General features: G+C 33.1%; 1 protein-coding gene across 8 annotated transcripts in view; it reads left to right on the top strand.

The window, feature by feature from the left end:
* Gluclalpha (glycine receptor alpha 1) overlaps nucleotides 1-18,638 on the top strand; it is a 67,278-nt gene that overhangs the window by 38,661 nt on the left and 9,979 nt on the right. For 7 of the 8 annotated variants that reach the window (XM_076769719.1, XM_076769692.1, XM_076769708.1 and 4 more), the window contains exon 5: nucleotides 18,473-18,542. In XM_076769719.1, coding sequence (XP_076625834.1) covers nucleotides 18,473-18,542 — 70 coding nt within the window. Of the gene's footprint in view, nucleotides 1-13,869; nucleotides 14,801-18,472; nucleotides 18,543-18,638 lie in introns of those variants that run through there. The other variant, XM_076769750.1, reaches the window with a different exon arrangement.

Below are 18,638 nucleotides of genomic sequence, written 5' to 3'. Positions count from 1 at the left end.
TTGTACTCTCGGAATCTTCCTCTAGAAAATGTGTATTCTGGAAAGATAGAAAGATTTTTAAAACGTTAGGAATAAAATAAAACTCACGAATCTCTACAACTTTGGCAATATTCTTTCAAACATTGTTTGCAACGATATATTTCTAACCAGTTTCATAAGTATTCGTATTTTCAATGTTTATACAAGAATTTTGTCGAAATTATGCGATGGGTCTGGGGTTTTAAAATAAATCTGTCGTTGTAAATGTTTCATTTCGACAAAAAAATTGAACGACTAATAACAAAAATGCATTGTTACTATTAGAGTGAATTTTGTTTACTTTATCGTGTCGTATTGAAAACGACTTTTACAATTCACAATCAGTCGAATGAGTCCAATAATTCTATCCTAACTTGAAACTTTGTTCAAGTAATGCCTTTAAATATACAGATGTAGAAAAAATAGTATGCAGATGTAAATTTTATATTCGATCTGTTATTACTAGTATAATAGAATATGATTTATTACTAAGCAATCAACAATCGACAATATCTCGAAATATATGGCTGGTTTTATTTCATGAACAGCTTATAACGTTTTTCGTTCTTTAGCTAAACCTCAACAGAGTTCGAATGTAAATGAAATTGAAAATTTATAAGCAAAGTTTCTAATAAATAAACGTTGCAAGAGAAAATTGTTGAAATTTGTAATAGTATAGAATCAAATACTACGTTAAGATTAGTTGACAGTATGCAAAATCAGTAGGTAGAAAGTAATATATTTTCATTATTAAGTATCAAATTTTACTAAAATTTTGTTTAAATAACCTATTACTTAATTCCAGCAAATTTCTTTTATAGACATCGAGAACACGAATACTTTATGGAACTGATCTTACCTTCAAACATAACGTACTGTTTGAAGCTATACTGTTTAAATTCAAGCGATGCAAGTTTTATTTCTTATTTGATATTTATGAAGTTTCTTTATCATATTGAAACGCATATTTTATAGGAGAAGATTCGAAAAACGAAGGGAATATTTTTTATCGTAACCTGACGAATCGGTTTAGTTTTACATGGTCGTCAGGATGCGTCGAATCTAACAAAAGCTTGAAAAGTCGTATGTCACGTGATGCATGAATTCAAGGAATGAGCACATTGTGAGTAGCCTTAAGTCCCTGCATAATAGTCGATTACTCGCCATTTACTTAGTAATTCGATTCGCCTCATGTCGAAACACCGTATTCCATTGTGTTCCGTGGAAGGTTCCCTAACTTGGATGTTCGCGTACACTGGAAATCATTAATGTCTGTCGTTTGAAGGAAACACAGCAACCCGGACGTATTCTCTTCTCTTTCTCGACAAGATTCTAATTGCAATACGACTGAAACGTAGATGGAGTTTACAGAATTATTTATTCGTTTAAAATGTAGACAAAGTGAATGTAAATGAACAGATACTCGCGTAATCAGAACCTCCTTGGCGTGTCGTGGCCAAATATAGATTTAGCCAAGGATGCGATTAATATTGGTTGAAGAGGGAGTCGAAACACGAAAAAACACAACAGACAAACGAAAGAATAAATTTTATTGTACGTTGATCACTAAATTCGCCATCATTTGTTTTTTGCTTTTTTTAATATCGTGCGAGAACTCTCACTTTTGCGATTGTTTTTATAAAAACATTTATTATATCACTAGATTAAATTGATTTAATTTACATTTAGAACGAATAGTTTTAAATTGAACAAAATTTGTTTACATCCACTCTGCTTTTATTTTGAACAGACGAATAGATGCTTCGAAATGTTGAAGATACATTGTCACTCTATTTTAGTTGCGTTATAATTAGAAATTTATCGATAAGGAGAGGGAAATACGTCTAGTTTATGTTCTATTTAAACGGCAGACATTAATGCCTCCTAGTATTATAGATGGAAGAAAAAAATGATCTGTCCTGAAAGAAGTCTTAAAAGATTTCTTCGATATTTCGTTTACTTCGATAGTTTGCTTCCATCGTACAAAAAACAACTCATTCGTTTCTTCTTTTATCAGTTTCCATTTAAATGAATTTTAATTCTTTTTTTGTCATGTTAAAAAAAAGTGAACGTGATACTTTAAAATATGGCGTGCGACTTTATTTCTTCGCTGTATACTTAATTGTATATGCCCATTTTGAACATCGTCTATTCGTTTTAAGATACTATAAAATAATGGCCTTTTTGTGTCTAAAAGTTCTATGATTTGTATATATACATTTTTATTAAAGCAATAGCTTCGTAGATGTATTGAGAAACGTATAAGGAAAAGAAGAACATTGTTTACCTTTAATTGTAATCTACTTTTGATGGAATCTAAATTACATATCTCAGTTGCTATGTGCAAAATGTTAGGTACTATTATACGAAAATTTTAGGAATATAGATAAAAGACAAACACATCAATTTTATCATCAACATTAAAATCAAACACATACAGTTTTGGTCCTTCTCTCGTTTCAAACCGATCAGAAAACAATGAAACACGTGTAGTTTCTCAGTGCACCTCATTTATTTTCACAAAATGAATTGTTCCTCTTTCACAGACCCTACTCTTTCTCTCGGAAAAATAGACTCGGACATCCAATGGGTTGAACAAGCATATACATTATTCAACGAGATGAGACAGCAAGCATAAATAAACGCTCAAGCGATGAAACGGATCGAACGTCGATATTAACAGTCGATGAATAAGGATAGAATTATCAGTTTGCTGTCTGATCTCGTTGGACAAGGTATAGACGAATTTTTGCATTGGTAAGGTTTGTCACCAAGCAAAAATTGCTCGTCACTATCCACGTTCCCCTTAACTCAGGACTGATGATCTTTCTTTCTCCCTATAATACCGTATTATCTCGATTATTGCGGGAAAACAATAAATGTTAGCGGAACATTGAAAACTCCTCCAATGATCGGGAACCCCATTTACGCAGTAAATCTCCACTATCTATAGTCACTACTATCTATTATAGATCCCCTCCAACTTCACTCGTTGCTTGTTTTCAGAGAAGCGTGACGTCGTTGAATGGGTTTATCGTGTAAACGAAAAAACCGCGTAGCTTTTGCGAAATCGACGAACCAGTAAATCAGGCAGGACCATTCGGTGACACTTTTTCTCATAAGTTCGCACCTAGGAATGCAACTCCCGTTCACGATCCCGAGCCTCGTACCCTTTTCACTCATAGCCCCTCCGAATCCTGGTTTAAAAGTGAAAAAAAGAAATTGCAAACAAACAAAAAAAAAAAAAATAAAAAAAATAAGAACCACGCAAATCTCGGTGCACGGTAACTGATTTAATTAATCGATTTGTTTTGTTCTGTTTCGGTCGACGTATTAGATGGCCCGGTAATTGTGAAGGTCAACATCTTATTCCGCTCTATCAGCAAAATAATTGATTATAAGATGGTGAGTGCAATATAAGTAATCATCAACAAGGCCTATATACGATCTGTATATCCACACATTATGTATATCTATTAACGTCACGTGTATATGATGCCGTAAGACTTGCACTTGTCTGTACTTTGTATTTGTATTACGTGTGTATATATGCAAGGTGTCCCATTCGATGTGGGCGCCTTAAATATTTCTGTTATTTTTGATGGTACGAGGAAGCGTCAGATGGGGAGAAAGGACAAATGTTGTGATTGGGGAAAATATTTTTTCAAGGTTACCTCTTCCGAGATTTTTTCTATTTCTTACAATACAATTTAAAATTTTATATTCATCTTGAGATATTTGTTAAAAAATATAAGTATCTCCAGATACTTGTATAGATCTTAAAATATTTCCAAAATTTTTATTAATCGAATAACTGTTAAAATTATACTTTTATAACAGAATCAAAGTGTTAATGTGTAAACTTATCTTAAAATGAAAAGAAATAATTTAAAAGTTAATAGTGTACTAAATAACTTTTGTGAACAAAAGTTTATCGTTTCATTCTATCCTTGCATTGAAATGTGGAACAGATGAAATGTATGACGTTAATATAATTGTTTGAATTCCTAAACCTCAGTTTATAGTCACCCGGTATGTATTAATTTTATTCGTGTTTTCAACCATCTAATTTTGCAAAGGTTGCTTTATTGGCATGGAATTTCTATACTTCTAGAGTCTTATCGCCCGTGAATAAAAATAAGCGTATCGTAAACTGCTTACACCTTTAATTACTCCATTGTCTAATGGTACTTTCGGCCCAACTACCTGCGTTCTTGACCTCTCGGTTCACTACACCTGTACGTGACTAGGTGGGCATGAATTCATCTTTGAGGCGGTCTAACCATAAAAGACAGCAAACACCGCTTTGTCAATCGAGTCACCACCCACACTAGGCTGTTATGTAAGTACTATTGGGGGACGAGATGATGACACGCTACCTAAATGACGCAAGAGGCAAGAGTGAATCCTTCGCTTCTTAGGTTCTGGGTTATTATTGGGCAAGTCGATTATGCACCGAGTTCCTAAAAAAGCCGAGAACCTAAACAGTGGAGCTTATGGAATGATTCCCTTTGTACCTTGCATCGTTTAGTTTGTAGGCAGTGTGCCAACATCTCGCCACGCAATAGTAAGAATCGATAAGTTAACATATTTCCATGTATAGTGGTGACAAAATCGGCTAATATAAAAGATGCGTGGAAAAGATGGTAGGAATTCTCTATCGTAATCAATCGGACCCCCATTTCTAGACCAATTTACCAACTCGTGAAAGTACTTAATAATCTCTTAAACGGAAGTAGTTTAGAATTTGCAAGAAATCGTTGAACTATAAGAATCATTGAACGGAATAATCTTCGAACGGTACAAACTAAAGCGAATTCTATTTCCGAAAATCTCGAGAACCTACTAACCATTTATGTATATTCATTTTAATGAATACAGTCGTGGTTTCGGTAGCCGGATTTTTGAAATTTTCGAGACCTCGACTCTTTCGGGAAATCCAATTTCTTCGAGAATTTCGAATATTCTTAACTCATTCCGTATAATTACTATAGGTATACATACTTGGCTTAGGAATAGCAGAATGACGTTTAACTTATCAATAACTTATCTAAGGATCGTTTGTTTCTTCAGTCAAAAGAGCAACTTTTCAGAGTGTTTAGCTCGTTTGATTCTAAAATCGTAGAATTGACAAGATAATTCATTCTTTTCTACACTCTTAAGGTTAAATTAATAACAGCACATAGTTATATCTCATATCTATACCTAATATATACTCATGCTTTTTATTCGTTCTTTCTATGTAATTCTAATTTCTTTATGCATATACATTTTGTATAACAAAGACGTATTACTATTAATCACTTTTGGAACAACCATCTTTGATTTCGAAACTTCTGTCTTGGTTACTAGCGTTTCGTTTCCTTTTAATTCGAATTTTTAACGAGGGAAATTGTCTGTGTAACGAAACATTGAACCAAGTCGTTTACACTATTAGACAGAGATTAAAACTTGCGTCTTTCTTTTATTAACGCGACTCGAAAACCATGTGCAATGTACACGCGTTGCGTCGTAGTACGACTGTAAACAAATGTATACCTCCGTCTGTAAATAGAATACTCTTGAATACTCTTAAAACCGTAGGGAGTCTTTATTTGAATTCATCGATTGCTTAAGTACTATTCTTCTGCAAAAACGGTATAACCTCTGTCAATTGTCAAGTCGCTCTGATTCCAATAAGATTCTGAATCGAACTAGGAAACTAGGTTTATTGCTCAAATACTACGTTAAGTAATTCTTAAAAATTCTTGAGCATTGACGAAAATAATCGAGGACGGATAAATGTGTAAACCAATATGTTTCTCTTTTATTTTTCGTACTTGAGATCGTTCGACGATCACATTTTCCTACTATACAAGGTGAACCACGCAACTTGAGTAGCTTAATTTATTATATTAGTAATGGACCATTTCAAAGGAGCTTTAAAACGATTATATTAAATTTTTTGCTAACTGCATTCTCACCTAAGTTTTTAAGATCGTGTTAGAGTCTTTCTCGAAACCTATACTTTTTTACATCTATTTTTCAGAGCTGCAAAAAAACGTTAAGGAAAGTATTTCTTATCCTAATTCAAGGAATATTCCAAGTAATGTTCATTAACAAAAGTTTGAACAAAAAGACAGCTTGCAAAAAAAATTTAGTATAATCGTTTGAAAGCTTTCCCTGGACCATAATATACTTAACAAAAAACTTTTTGAACAGTCCACTAGTAATAAAATAAATTAAGCTGATCGAGTTACGTGATTTACATTGTATATTATTGTATTCGTTGTAATATCAACTATAATTTGCTACGATAAATATACGTATGTATATGTTTATGTATAGAATCCCGTTTTAAGAAATGTCGATGACTGTGAAATCTGAAAAAACGGTAACCTTGGGAACAAAGTTTCGATCGTAACATTCGCCCCTTCGAACCAAACATTTTCCTCATCCGACGTCAAAAGTAACAGAGTCATTCGAGATGCTCGAGTTAAGTGGGACACCCTGTATATACGTACGCGAAACGCTTCGCGTGCATACGTATAAATGTGTACATTCTCCATTACGCCGCGCTGAACAGTGGATGTGTGCTATCAGTCGCACCTCGTTGATTTTCTCGATGTCGTTGACTGTCATGTTACTATTCTACATAATCGGCATATGTCTCTCTGTTATGTTACGTTGATTGTTCGAACGTTCGATTGACTGTGCGTTGCAACCACGTCTATGTGCCTTGTTGGAATATCGTTGCCTAGAGAACGGAAAAGAAAAGAGGCGCGACGGATAATCAAACGGATGCATAGACTCGACCCGTGGATGCTTTCTTGTTCCAACGTTTGTTTGATCATAAGTGTCAGCGATCGAACCGCGTTTTACCAGTGACACGCAATCTTTCTGCTAGTCGAATATGCATACACGAATAATACACGCCCAGAGAAACAGTCGATATCCAAATGCAGTTGGATATCTGTACGGTGCAGTCAGTGAAAGAATCGACTTCACCTTCTTACCACTTTTATCAAACATTTTTTGTTATTTAGAATAATTTTTATCTCTTATGGTGCAAATATTTTTGGTTCCCCATCTACCAACGAAGTTCCATTACATTCTTTATGTAGTACCGAGAAAACCTCGCCAATCCATTGATAATTCTGTCATGAATTAATAATACTGTTAATTTTCATTATTGATGAAATTGATGAAATCCCAGAATTTTTATTCAAGTAAAAATTCGAATTTTTGACGAATAGTTACTGTATTCTGAGACGAAAATGTTACGTGACTCATTTTGCACAGAAACAAGAAACGAGAGACCTATGAAATAAAAATAATACTTCAGAATTACTAATAATAATTGTTTCGACCTTTTTGAATAGTAGGTTTGAACAATGATATTTTGCGTGCAAATACTTTAACTTTGAATAAATCCTATAATCGTGAAACTATGCACTATTCAAAGTTCATTTGTTTTTAATAAAAAAATGTTTCACTCGTCGTTTGTAGCTTCATAAAACGCTTTCGATATTTTTGAATGGGCTGTATTATTTTGAAAAGAAACTCTTTCGATATTTCATTTCGCGCCTTTCATGATACTAATAGTATTTCTTTTTCTCCATGGCACTAATAGTTAATAATAGTCAAGATTTATACACGGGCTGTCGAAGTCGAAAGTCGGAAGTCGAAGTCTTACTTTTCCATCATACTCTGTTTTCGTCTTAATTTGTCTTTTTCACGCAACTACCAGAGTTTATACAGAACGATCATTTGGAATCAGTTTGTCATGAATCATACTATTTCAGTCAGTTTACATAAAATATTCAATCCAAACATACATTTTATTGTATTGGACTAAATATATGAATTACAAATTTTTAAACGATTGTCTTATTCCAATTCTAGTGATGTTCGTAACATGTACAGGTTGATCTAACAACAGGATCAAACTCGCACAGTACTTAAAGAAATAGAGTTACTTCAGACTCCCTCATAGTTTTTGTATTTCTGTTTGTGAAATTGTATTCACAAGATTGCTTTCTAATTTAATCATAATGCAGCGTTATAAATATTAAATCACTTATAATTATTATTTATGCACAACATTTAGGTCTACGTCAACTATACCTCTTTTATCCATTTTTTAAAATCATCCTGTATATACAGGGTGTTCGGCCACCCCTGGGAAAAATTTTAATGGGGGATTCTAGAGGCCAAAATAAGACGAAAATCAAGAATACCAATTTGTTGATGGAGGCTTCGTTAAAAAGTTATTAACAATTAAATTTAAAAATTTCAAATCGTTCTGGAAAAATTATTTTTGGTTGTAGGGCTGAATTATAATCATTTTTGGTGAATACACATACCCCTGAATTCCTACCCACTTTTGACAAAAAAATTCGAGTAGGTACTGAAATTTTTAGACGAAATTAAAAAATTTCAAATCATACTAAAAAAATTATATTTAGTTACAAGGGTCAATTACAATCATTTTTGGTCATTATACATACCCCCGAAATTCTACGAATTTTCGAGAAAAAAATTCTTTACTGAAAATATATTTTCTGGGCAGAAATGTCTGCCCGAATTTTCATGCGAATCTTTAAAACGTCATAACTTCTGAACGGATTGGACGATTTTAATGTTTAAAAAAGCAAACTACGCGTATTTTGATGGAGAATATGTACAAATCGTAAAAATATTCGAAAAGTTGGTCCTTGACCCCGCAAAATGAGAGAAACCCCATAAAAATGGTCCAATTTTCAAACAGCCATAACTCCTACAATTGTGAATATATTTCAATGAAACTCTTTTCTGAAGTAGTGCTCATCGGTACCTACAAAAAAGTATTAGACAACTTTTCTGTAGGGCGTCAAACAAAATGACTAAAAATGAAAAAGGAATTTTTAAGAAAAATCGACAGGGGGTAGGTGCCTAAATTTTTCGACGAAAAAAAAAATTTTTAATTAATTCTGAAAAAATTATTTTCGGTTGCGAGGGTCAATTACAATAATTTTTGGTGAATAGACCTACTCTCGAAATCCTACTCACTTTCTGGAAAAAAATTCAGTACGTGCGGAATTTTAAACGTTAATAACTTTTTAACGAAGCCTCCATCAACAAATTAATATTCTTGATTTTCGTCTTATTTTGACCTCTGGAATCTCCCATTAAAATTTTTCCCAGGGGTGGCCGAACACCCTGTATATACTATTATATTCTATTATGTCGCGTGTCGCTTGTGCTTTTGCGTGAGGAGATTCGGGTTAAAATTAATCAATCATCTAACTTCGATAAAGTAAATGGGCTAGAGAGAAATTGACAACCAGTGATCGTGCAATAATGCAAAATATCTACTTTTATTTGCGAATAAATTATTATATTTTTGGTGAACGTGTTCACTACTACTGTTACAGTTACGTGTTTATATTTAACATATCGAGAGTAGTAGTATAATTGAATAGCAAATGATTCTTCGCATAAAAGTAAATCAAAAATGTTAAATAAAATTTCTTAATACAAGGCTTCGCTTGCGAGAAAATCGATGTTGAACATTTTTGGAGTACATGGGCTTTTGATTATCGCTTAACTAACGTGCCTGACTATTAGTTGTTATTTCTATTTCTATTGATATTTAAAATTCAATATGTTTCCATATTCTATCTGCGTATCAAGTTTCATAATAATTGACGATCTTCTTTGTTTGTGCAACGGTACTAATATGTCTGATCATTGTTAATTTTGTCTGCTTGTGTTGGTACATGTATTCATTAACGGTGTCGTTTGCTTTAGTTGATTTTTACCAGTCAGACGGGAAACAGATATCACACCACTATCAACATTTACAAACACTGAAACAAATAGAAACAACGAATAACGACCAGACGCGCCCGCCAAGTCATACCGAATCGTTCGCGTGCCCCAAACTTGTTCAAGCTCGATTTTATCGAAAACAAAGGATCGTATCAAAAAATTATATTCTACATTTTCGATGTATTTTTGCATGAGGAATCGCCTAAGGTAGATTTCATCACCCATTCGAAGTATAGACAAGGTTTAGTCGACGGTTTCATTGCGTTATCGTCGATTGATCAGATCGACGCGCATGAATCCTAAAACAGCGTATGGATCGCACGACTTTCGACTCCGAAGGGAAATCTCGATAACGTCTCGCGTCTCTATCCGGTCCGTAAACTTCCACGGTTGTTGGCATAGCATTGCAAACACGTGGTTGAGTCTAAAGGTGACGATGATAAAATCGACTTCATCATGCGTCCAAGACGTGCCGTCGACGGTGGTCTTTTCAAAACGTGATTCAATCTTTCGCCCTCGCTTCTCTAACGTCGTATCGCAGAGCATGATGAAACAGTGATCTTTCGCGCGACACCTTTTTCAGTGGTGAACCAGCTGCCGTTAACAATATTCTATATATTTCAGATAACAGAAAATAATAGTGATCGAACGTATCACGGATCATGCATATTTGTTTCTTTTTTTATAACTGCATGCTACATATGTATGTATATCCTAACCATTCTGACCCGTCCTGTTCCCTCTCGATTCATCGATCTCTTTCTTTTCTGTCTACGTCCAAATCATCTACTTTTTCTCCACCTCTCTCTACCATCGATCTGTCTGTCTATCTCTGTATCGCTGTCGTCCATTTATCATTGCATCGCATCCAGTCGTAGAGAGTACCGAATTTCATTGAACCATCAGGCAAATCACCTAGGCCAACGTATTTGAGGATCATGACAGGTCTCCGCAGATGTGTGACTATATCATAAGATTCCTTCAGGAACGATAAAAAGGATCTGTGTTTCTCGGGGATCGTAAATCTCATTGGGTCGAGCAAAAAGGTTCGAATTCCGATGACTATGAGGAGTTATCTTAACCCTTAAACGAACGTATGTCACCTCCTACGTAACATTTTTCACCATAGTGGACATCGACTTCAGATATCGAAGATCAAACGATAAATTACATATCTTGATACCTGATTCGTAAGGCGGATGTAATGATTGTTTGGTATGTTACAATCGTAAGTTATTTAGGGGAAGAAAAACAACTGTGTTCTTTTGTACAACGTGCGAAAGGAAACCATTCCTCCATGTTGGAGAGTGTTTTAAAACACATCACACATTGACAACGTATAAGTAAACAATAAAAGCTTAGATATTTAAATTGCAATGGAAAATGTTAAAATGTATATTTTCGTGCAACAAAATGTCTTTTCGTTTCAAGATTACAAGGTCCTAAACGCTGACGTCCGATAAGGGTTAAGACATCTTTGTCTGGAGTTATTATCGTAAAACATGGATACGCATCTGGAACATGGAACTTCTTTTCTCAACCTAATAAGATTACGGACCGACTAATCATTGATACCACCGGAAGAGGGATTCTCTTTCTATTTGCGTAGAGAAGCGATTTTAGGGACTTGAAAATGTTATCCTCGAGATAATGATTTATTTTAATTTGCACACATCTTTAATAGTAAACACGCGATCATCGTAACACGGTCTGATTATACGTTAATTCACGCTACTTGGTAAATGTCTGGGATAAAGACTCCTTTGAACGACAAGATACGACAACTTTCGATGTGCAATTTATATCAAAGAACTGTTCGAGGTATTTCTTTCTAGCGTTTACTTTGAAACATTTACATTTTTGTATTGAGAAACGAAGAAGGCAGTCTAACGATACGTGGATAATTGTTTATGACGAAATTAATTCGAAAAGGAAAATCATGCAAATATGCTTAGCTCGTCGTTGAAAGCTTGACCGTAATTATGTATAGAAAATATCACTTTTTCCATGCAGGAACATTTCGTATGGTTTTCCTTGACGTTTAAAAGGACGACATGGTACGTACCGTTTATTTCAGTAAGACGATGTTCTTCCTTTACTTTTAATCTTAGTACCACATTTTTCTCTTCTATTTCAGTTCTTGTCGCACACACATATAAACACACGCCACATACACGCTCATTTACTTTAGCGGCTACGACAGACGTCTTCCAGTCTATGATAGCGAAATCACTATGTAGGAAGGTATACAGTAATTCCCGCTTTCAAGTGATAAAGTCCGAAGCGCCAGTTTTACTTGAAAGCGGGGTAGGTAGCGATTTTTGTCTCAAGCCGAGGTTGAGCGTCGCGTGCACTGGCCAACAAAGAAAACGAATGGAATATACCAAGAGTAAGCGAGATAAAACAACAGCTTGTGATTCATGCATTACGGTGGCCGTAGCTTCAAAGCGATGCGTAACGCGCGTCAATGTGCCAACTACCAATACAAAATAAAAGCTTTTATATTTTTCAATATATATATATATTTATGAAACTATTATCCATAGATTCGCGAGATTTTTCCGGTAAAAATAGATACAAACACAATTCCATTCGTACTGTTTATAATTGTAAGTTACCCGAATTACTTTTCAAAAACTTTTAACATCGTATAATTAAAACTAACCCGAACAAGATTGTGTTTGGACTTATTTTTACTGAGAAAACTTTGCCAATTTATTAAACACTCATGAAAATAAAATGTATGGTACTTAAATTATTATTTTCATTAAGGAAAAGGCCGCACATGTCGACAGGTCGCTCGCGTTTATTAAACATAAACAGAGGGGAGGGAAATTAGTCCGTTATTCGAATTTAGTATAAAAAGTATCATTTGAAAACGGGAATTACTGTACTGTTCGAGATGACGTGTTGTATTATCTAACATTTGTAAAAAAATTCCACTCAGTATTGTTTTTAATTATTCACTGCAAAAATAGTGATGAGAATAATTGCTTGCGTTAAAAAGAAAAAATATTAAACTTCAGCTTGGCAATACAAGCTTCATTTATGATGTTTACAATTGCATTGTTTCAATTATCTATTAATTTTTCTCTACGTAAATGTATAAATTATAATTAGTTTATATTCCTTTCATAATTTCCATAAAAACTCTATTATATGTATATTACTATTTTGTCTTGCATAAAGGACAAGAAAGATACAATTGAAAATATCAGAAAAAAGCTTGCCAAAGACTATTTTACGAAGATGATATACTAACAACATTAACAGTAGAATTTCTAAATAAGAAATTTCTTCGTATCGAGTTAATTTTTCATATTCAAACGGTGATCAATTTTTTTTTTATTCATAATAATGCGTAATATTTAATTACTATTACTGTGAAATATTGAACTAACATATTCGATAACATTTTTCAACAGTAAGCCAATATTTATACAGAATTATTGAATATGTGCTGAATAATGACTTTCAAGTAAAGATATATTTGACAATATTAAAGCTAAACTGTAATTGTTAAAAATGGTTTAATTATTAATAATTAAACCTCGAAATTGAAAATGAATTAAACATGAAAACTTTAATGGATTTAATAAAATCACTTATGTGCTAAAAATGCGATCTTTACAGTAGAGGCTGATTATTAGCTGACTTATACTACTTAAGTGTAATGTATTCATAAAAGTGAAAGTGAATGGACTGAATGAAGTGACAAGACATCACTTCACGTTAAGTCGATCGAAGATTTTGAATAATTAAGCATCATCTATGAACTAGATTTTAAGATACTATATAATCGTTTGTTTACCTTTTATACATAATAGAAACTACTGTAATACAGTTTAAAGAAAAGGTGGACTATACAGAAGAACAAAAACTAACATTCTTTTAGTATGAAAATAATATTAGTGTTCCAGACATTTTTTCTTGAATTTTGATTCAATTACGAATTCAACGGTCAAATATTTGAAATTAAAACATATCTGGATACAATAGCAAATAATTTTGAAAAATTTTTAATTTTATTAGTCGACTATTTAATATCAATTCATTTTTTTAAATTCAAACAAAATCACATGATCGATAAATCGAGAAATCTCGTTTTTCTCGCGAATAGTTATGAATGAAAACCATCACGAAGAAACATCAGAAGAATTTAAACAGGAGTTTCATAAATATCGACGGTTTCTTGTATGTTTTTATTATCGGTTGCTAAAATTTGTTCCTAGCTTTTGATCTAGAAATGTCTCGTTTTCTGAAATTATTGAGTCTTATGAAACACATCTGTATAATTGAACACACGTTTCTTCGAAAAATATTTTCCAGCGTTTCAATGTATTTCTTTTACAGTAGAAACTATTTCTTACCCAAAATACTTTTTTTACAGTCTTTTGAAAAAAAATGTATAATGGATGACAAATATTTTTTACCACATTTTATTTGCTGTATTGTACAATTCAGTATTCCAAACTGAATTTGGAGATGATCGTAGAAAGAGTGATTGTATTTATGCAACAAACAAAAATACGCATACGCTCTACAATCTCAGTGAGAAGTCTCTAAACAAACTAATTTAAACAAAAACGAAAAAAAAAAAGAAACCATCATCAGGAGGTTTCAGGGAACTACCTCCTTTGCGACATGTTGCTCAATTTTCAGAAACTCTTGCGGACAATCATAAGTCTTTACAACCAGGAACTGGTCGACAAAACGATATAACTAATACGATATTTAAAAACAAACCAAACCGAACAAAATCGAGATAAGAGGATCGGCTAGGTTTTGACATTCCGGTTAAACTTGTCGAAGCTGTACCCTGCCAAGAATAAAGGATGAGTCATCAGAGATGACGATCGATAAGTTATTAAAAAAAAAAAAAAACAAAAAAAAGATATGGAAGCACTTGCCTTAACCCCCCCTCCCAAATAGAAAACAAACTGGATGTCGTCGATGTGGACAAGTCCAGCCAGGCTGGGAAAATAGAACTGTGAGCCAACATGCATGCTAGTTGTCTACTGCTATGTACATACATATACATATATGTATATATACGTATATATATACATATATTTTATCACTATAGAACTATAGTTCTGTTAGTTCCAACTATTTTTGTACTGACGTAGTTAGTTTCGATGTTGCTTTTTGCATGAACTCTTACATTGCCTTTCGCAGTGTATACAGATATATATACCGAACATTCATTACTTACATTCTCAACCGTTCTTTGCAACAAGACTTTTCATTTCAGCAAGATATCCACATGGCCTTGATTTTTTAACGCTCCCTTGGTCAAGAAAAAAAAAAAATATATATAACCGCGACCTTTCGCCGTGCAAAGTACTCTTTACTTGAAAAAGCCTCTAAAACGTTCCACGGCTAATCCTCTCGCCCCCCAATCTTTTTGGGCTCTCGGTATTCTTCTAACAGAAAGAAAGAATCCTTAACTTATTGGTCTTCTGTCTCTTATTCGCGTAGGTGTTTACTAAAGTAGTAGCCATTTTCTATGAACGTGCACAGCCTAATTGATTAATATTTTTAAATCGCGAGAAGAAAATGCAATCGAATCGACGTGTTTGATTAATTGGACACGCATCGATTTGAACTTACGAGTACTTTAGGAGCGTTAAAGGGCCGAATGAGATATCTTATGACATTAAAAAAAATTACTATTGTCCGTCCAACGTAACGATGAAGGTAAACAAAAACCCTTAGCTGCGGCAAGTGGCTGGTTATAAGCAGAATAGATACAAATACAATCAAATTTATGCTATTGTTTATGTATAGAAATATTATTCAAATGTATACTTCTGTAATCCAAATAACCATATGTTAACAGGTAGAATAGAAACATACCATCATTTCACTCGAAGTCGGACACGTTTTGGAGTAAGTTTTCAAATTGAGTTCAACTTTGGATATGTTGCAGTCTTTAGAGATATTTAAACATATCTCAAAGGGCTTCTCGAAATTAATTGTTGAAGTTACAGATGTGTAAAGTTGAGTATTATCGTTTTTTCGAAAAACCATAGTTGTTGAACTAACAAGTGGATTACATTGCGTTTTTGGCTGCCTGTAGTAAAGATATTACAGTACAAAATAAAAATTGTACCGATTAAAAAGTTGTTTTTTATCATTTTTTTTTTTTTTTGCAATTATTTGAAACGAACGCTCTGCTTCTGTACCGGGGAAATATTTAAAAATCTGATAAAAAATAACAATATAGCCCCGTTTATCCTCTTGAGGGACATCTTTGCAAAAACATGGACAATTTAAAATTGGCCCTATGAAAATTAATTTCAGCGAACTGTTGCACGTTACAAGCGACGAGACGGCTATAGCTATCATTGTTTTAGAGGCTATGCGATCACTGTAGGGTTCAGTATAGTTAATATTTATAATAATATTGGGAATTTAGGAACTACTACAGTGATATCGTGATCGCATAGCCTCTAAAACAACGATAGTTATGGCCGCCTCGACGCTTGTAGCGTGCAACAGTTCTCTGAAATTAATTTTCATAGGGCCAATTTTAAATTGTCAAAAGGGCAAATGGGGCTATGTTGTTATTTTTTTCAGATTTTTAAATATTTCGAAAGCAGAGCATTCGTTTCAAATAATTGCAAAAAAAAAATTATAGAAAACAACTTCTTTTTAATGGGTGCAATTTTTATTTTGTATTCTAAAGTCTTCGCTACAAGCAGCCAAAAACGCAATCTAATACATCTTTTAACTCAGCAGCTACAGTTTTTTGAAAAAACTTTACGCGTCTGTAACTTGAACAATTAACAAAATTTCGAAAAACCCTTTGAGATATGTTTAAATATCTCGAAGGATTGTAACATATCCAAAGTTGAACTTAATTTGAAAACTTACTCCAAAATGTGTTCGATTTCGCGTGGAATGATCTATTTATGTTGCTAATACGGATCATCTGCATTAGTGGTCGAACCGTTTGTAATATATTCAAAGAATAAGCAACAAAATTATTCTTTCGAATACTCTGATGCCGATTTTTCAGTCATTTGTCGCGTTTTTCCTTGCATCAAACTTATAATACAACCTTGGTTGAAACAATTCGTCGGATTCGATCTCGAGACAATCACTTGTTACAATACATCGCTTCATCGTTAATTTGCACGGATAATAGAATAAGATATGTCAGAATTGAAGAGGTAGGATACCCAATACATTATTGCAAAATCATCGAAAGGTTACAAAAGCATCTTCCTAGCAAACTTTTCTTTTCACCTCATTCTTTGTCTTTCGTTGTTTCGTCTGGCCTGTGGCCTATTACGTTCGATTGTGCACGTAAAGCTGTATCTCAGTCCCCCGAGATCGTTTACACGATCTATATACGATTAAAATTATTCTTAAAAATTTTTCGAAAACTATTCGGTGACTTTGTGTTATATAATGCGATTACTGACTCGATTCACGTATCTGGAATCAGCTTACTATTCTTATACATTTTCAAAACTTCTGATTCGAAAAAAAATTCGAATATTCACAATTTTAGTGATTACTTGCTTGTTGCAATATTCAAAATAACTGAAAAATGAAATGTATCTGTCAATATAAACTCCAATATCTTTAGGCCTTTAGCGTATTTATTGTACCAATCTGTGAATGTTTTAAATTACTTGTAAATTATTTATATAAATTTGAAATACAAATTTCGAATGCCGAATAAAAGGTAAACAACTGTTTTGAATAAAATATTTTACCATGAAGGAATTATAAATTTGCTTATCTCTCCTCGCAGCCCACTTTCTATAACCAAAAATTTGCGATGGTATAAACATAAACTAAAACAAATTTTTCAAATCATTGTAACGAATTAATTTGCGTGGATATATTTTCTTCGATGCCACTTCGACGTATTTTTTATCGAGGGTCGAAATTAGGTCGGGCCTGGATTAAAGTGTTAGGTCTGATTTTAAAAAAATGAAAAATTCATACGAAACATATTCGTAATAACGTTAATCGAGTCAGTAAAGAAGCACTCAAAGTAACCGAAATTGCTGACAAAGTAATTTTGATAACGTTGCACGTATTAAAAGTAAGTAAATCAAGTTCAAAGAAAGTTTGCCTTTTTCTCGCTCCAATAATGAAAATAATGTACAGCATATGTTTGGATTTATCTTTTTAAAAAGTTTATTGTATGTATCCAAAAGAAGTGTCAACAAAGTTTTGATACAGTCAATAAACAAAATTTTGTTTATCCACTAATTTTCTCCTTCTCCTTAAAACAGGGTATTAAGTATGCATAAATAATTTGTTTCTTACCCGCGTTAATTTCTAGCCTTAATGATTTAACATAGATTGAAAAATTAGAGACGAATGTAGAGATTTTACATTAGACATAAGAAAGAGGATATTAGAATTTCTTTGATGAAATTTGTTTCACGGTTGTCATAAATCGCTGCAAGAAGTATCTTAATATTTAATGGTTTTACTTTCTAATGTCTGATATAATGTAACTACGATTGCCCTTTTTATTTTTGCTGTATTGTTTCAGAAATTAACAAACTTATATTAAATTACTCTCATAGAGATTCTAAATAATCATTCCGAGCCTAAATAATTTGCTATTTACCTTAGTATCATACAAATATAGTCACTTGACTAAATTATTCTTCTTTCTTTTCGCCTGCAGGAATATTCTGTACAATTAACATTCCGGGAACAATGGCTAGATGATCGATTACAGTTTAATGATCTTGATGGTAATTATAACTAGTAATAACCATTTTATATGTGTTATAATATTTGATAAAATTTATATTTTTTCTCGCGTAAAACTCAATGCTCAAAGTTTCGAA

This window comes from Colletes latitarsis, chromosome 1 (genome assembly GCF_051014445.1).
Source record: "Colletes latitarsis isolate SP2378_abdomen chromosome 1, iyColLati1, whole genome shotgun sequence".
NCBI classification, from domain to species: domain Eukaryota; kingdom Metazoa; phylum Arthropoda; class Insecta; order Hymenoptera; family Colletidae; genus Colletes; species Colletes latitarsis.
Note: the sequence above shows the minus strand (reverse complement) of the source record. Positions and strands in the feature narration are given on the sequence as shown.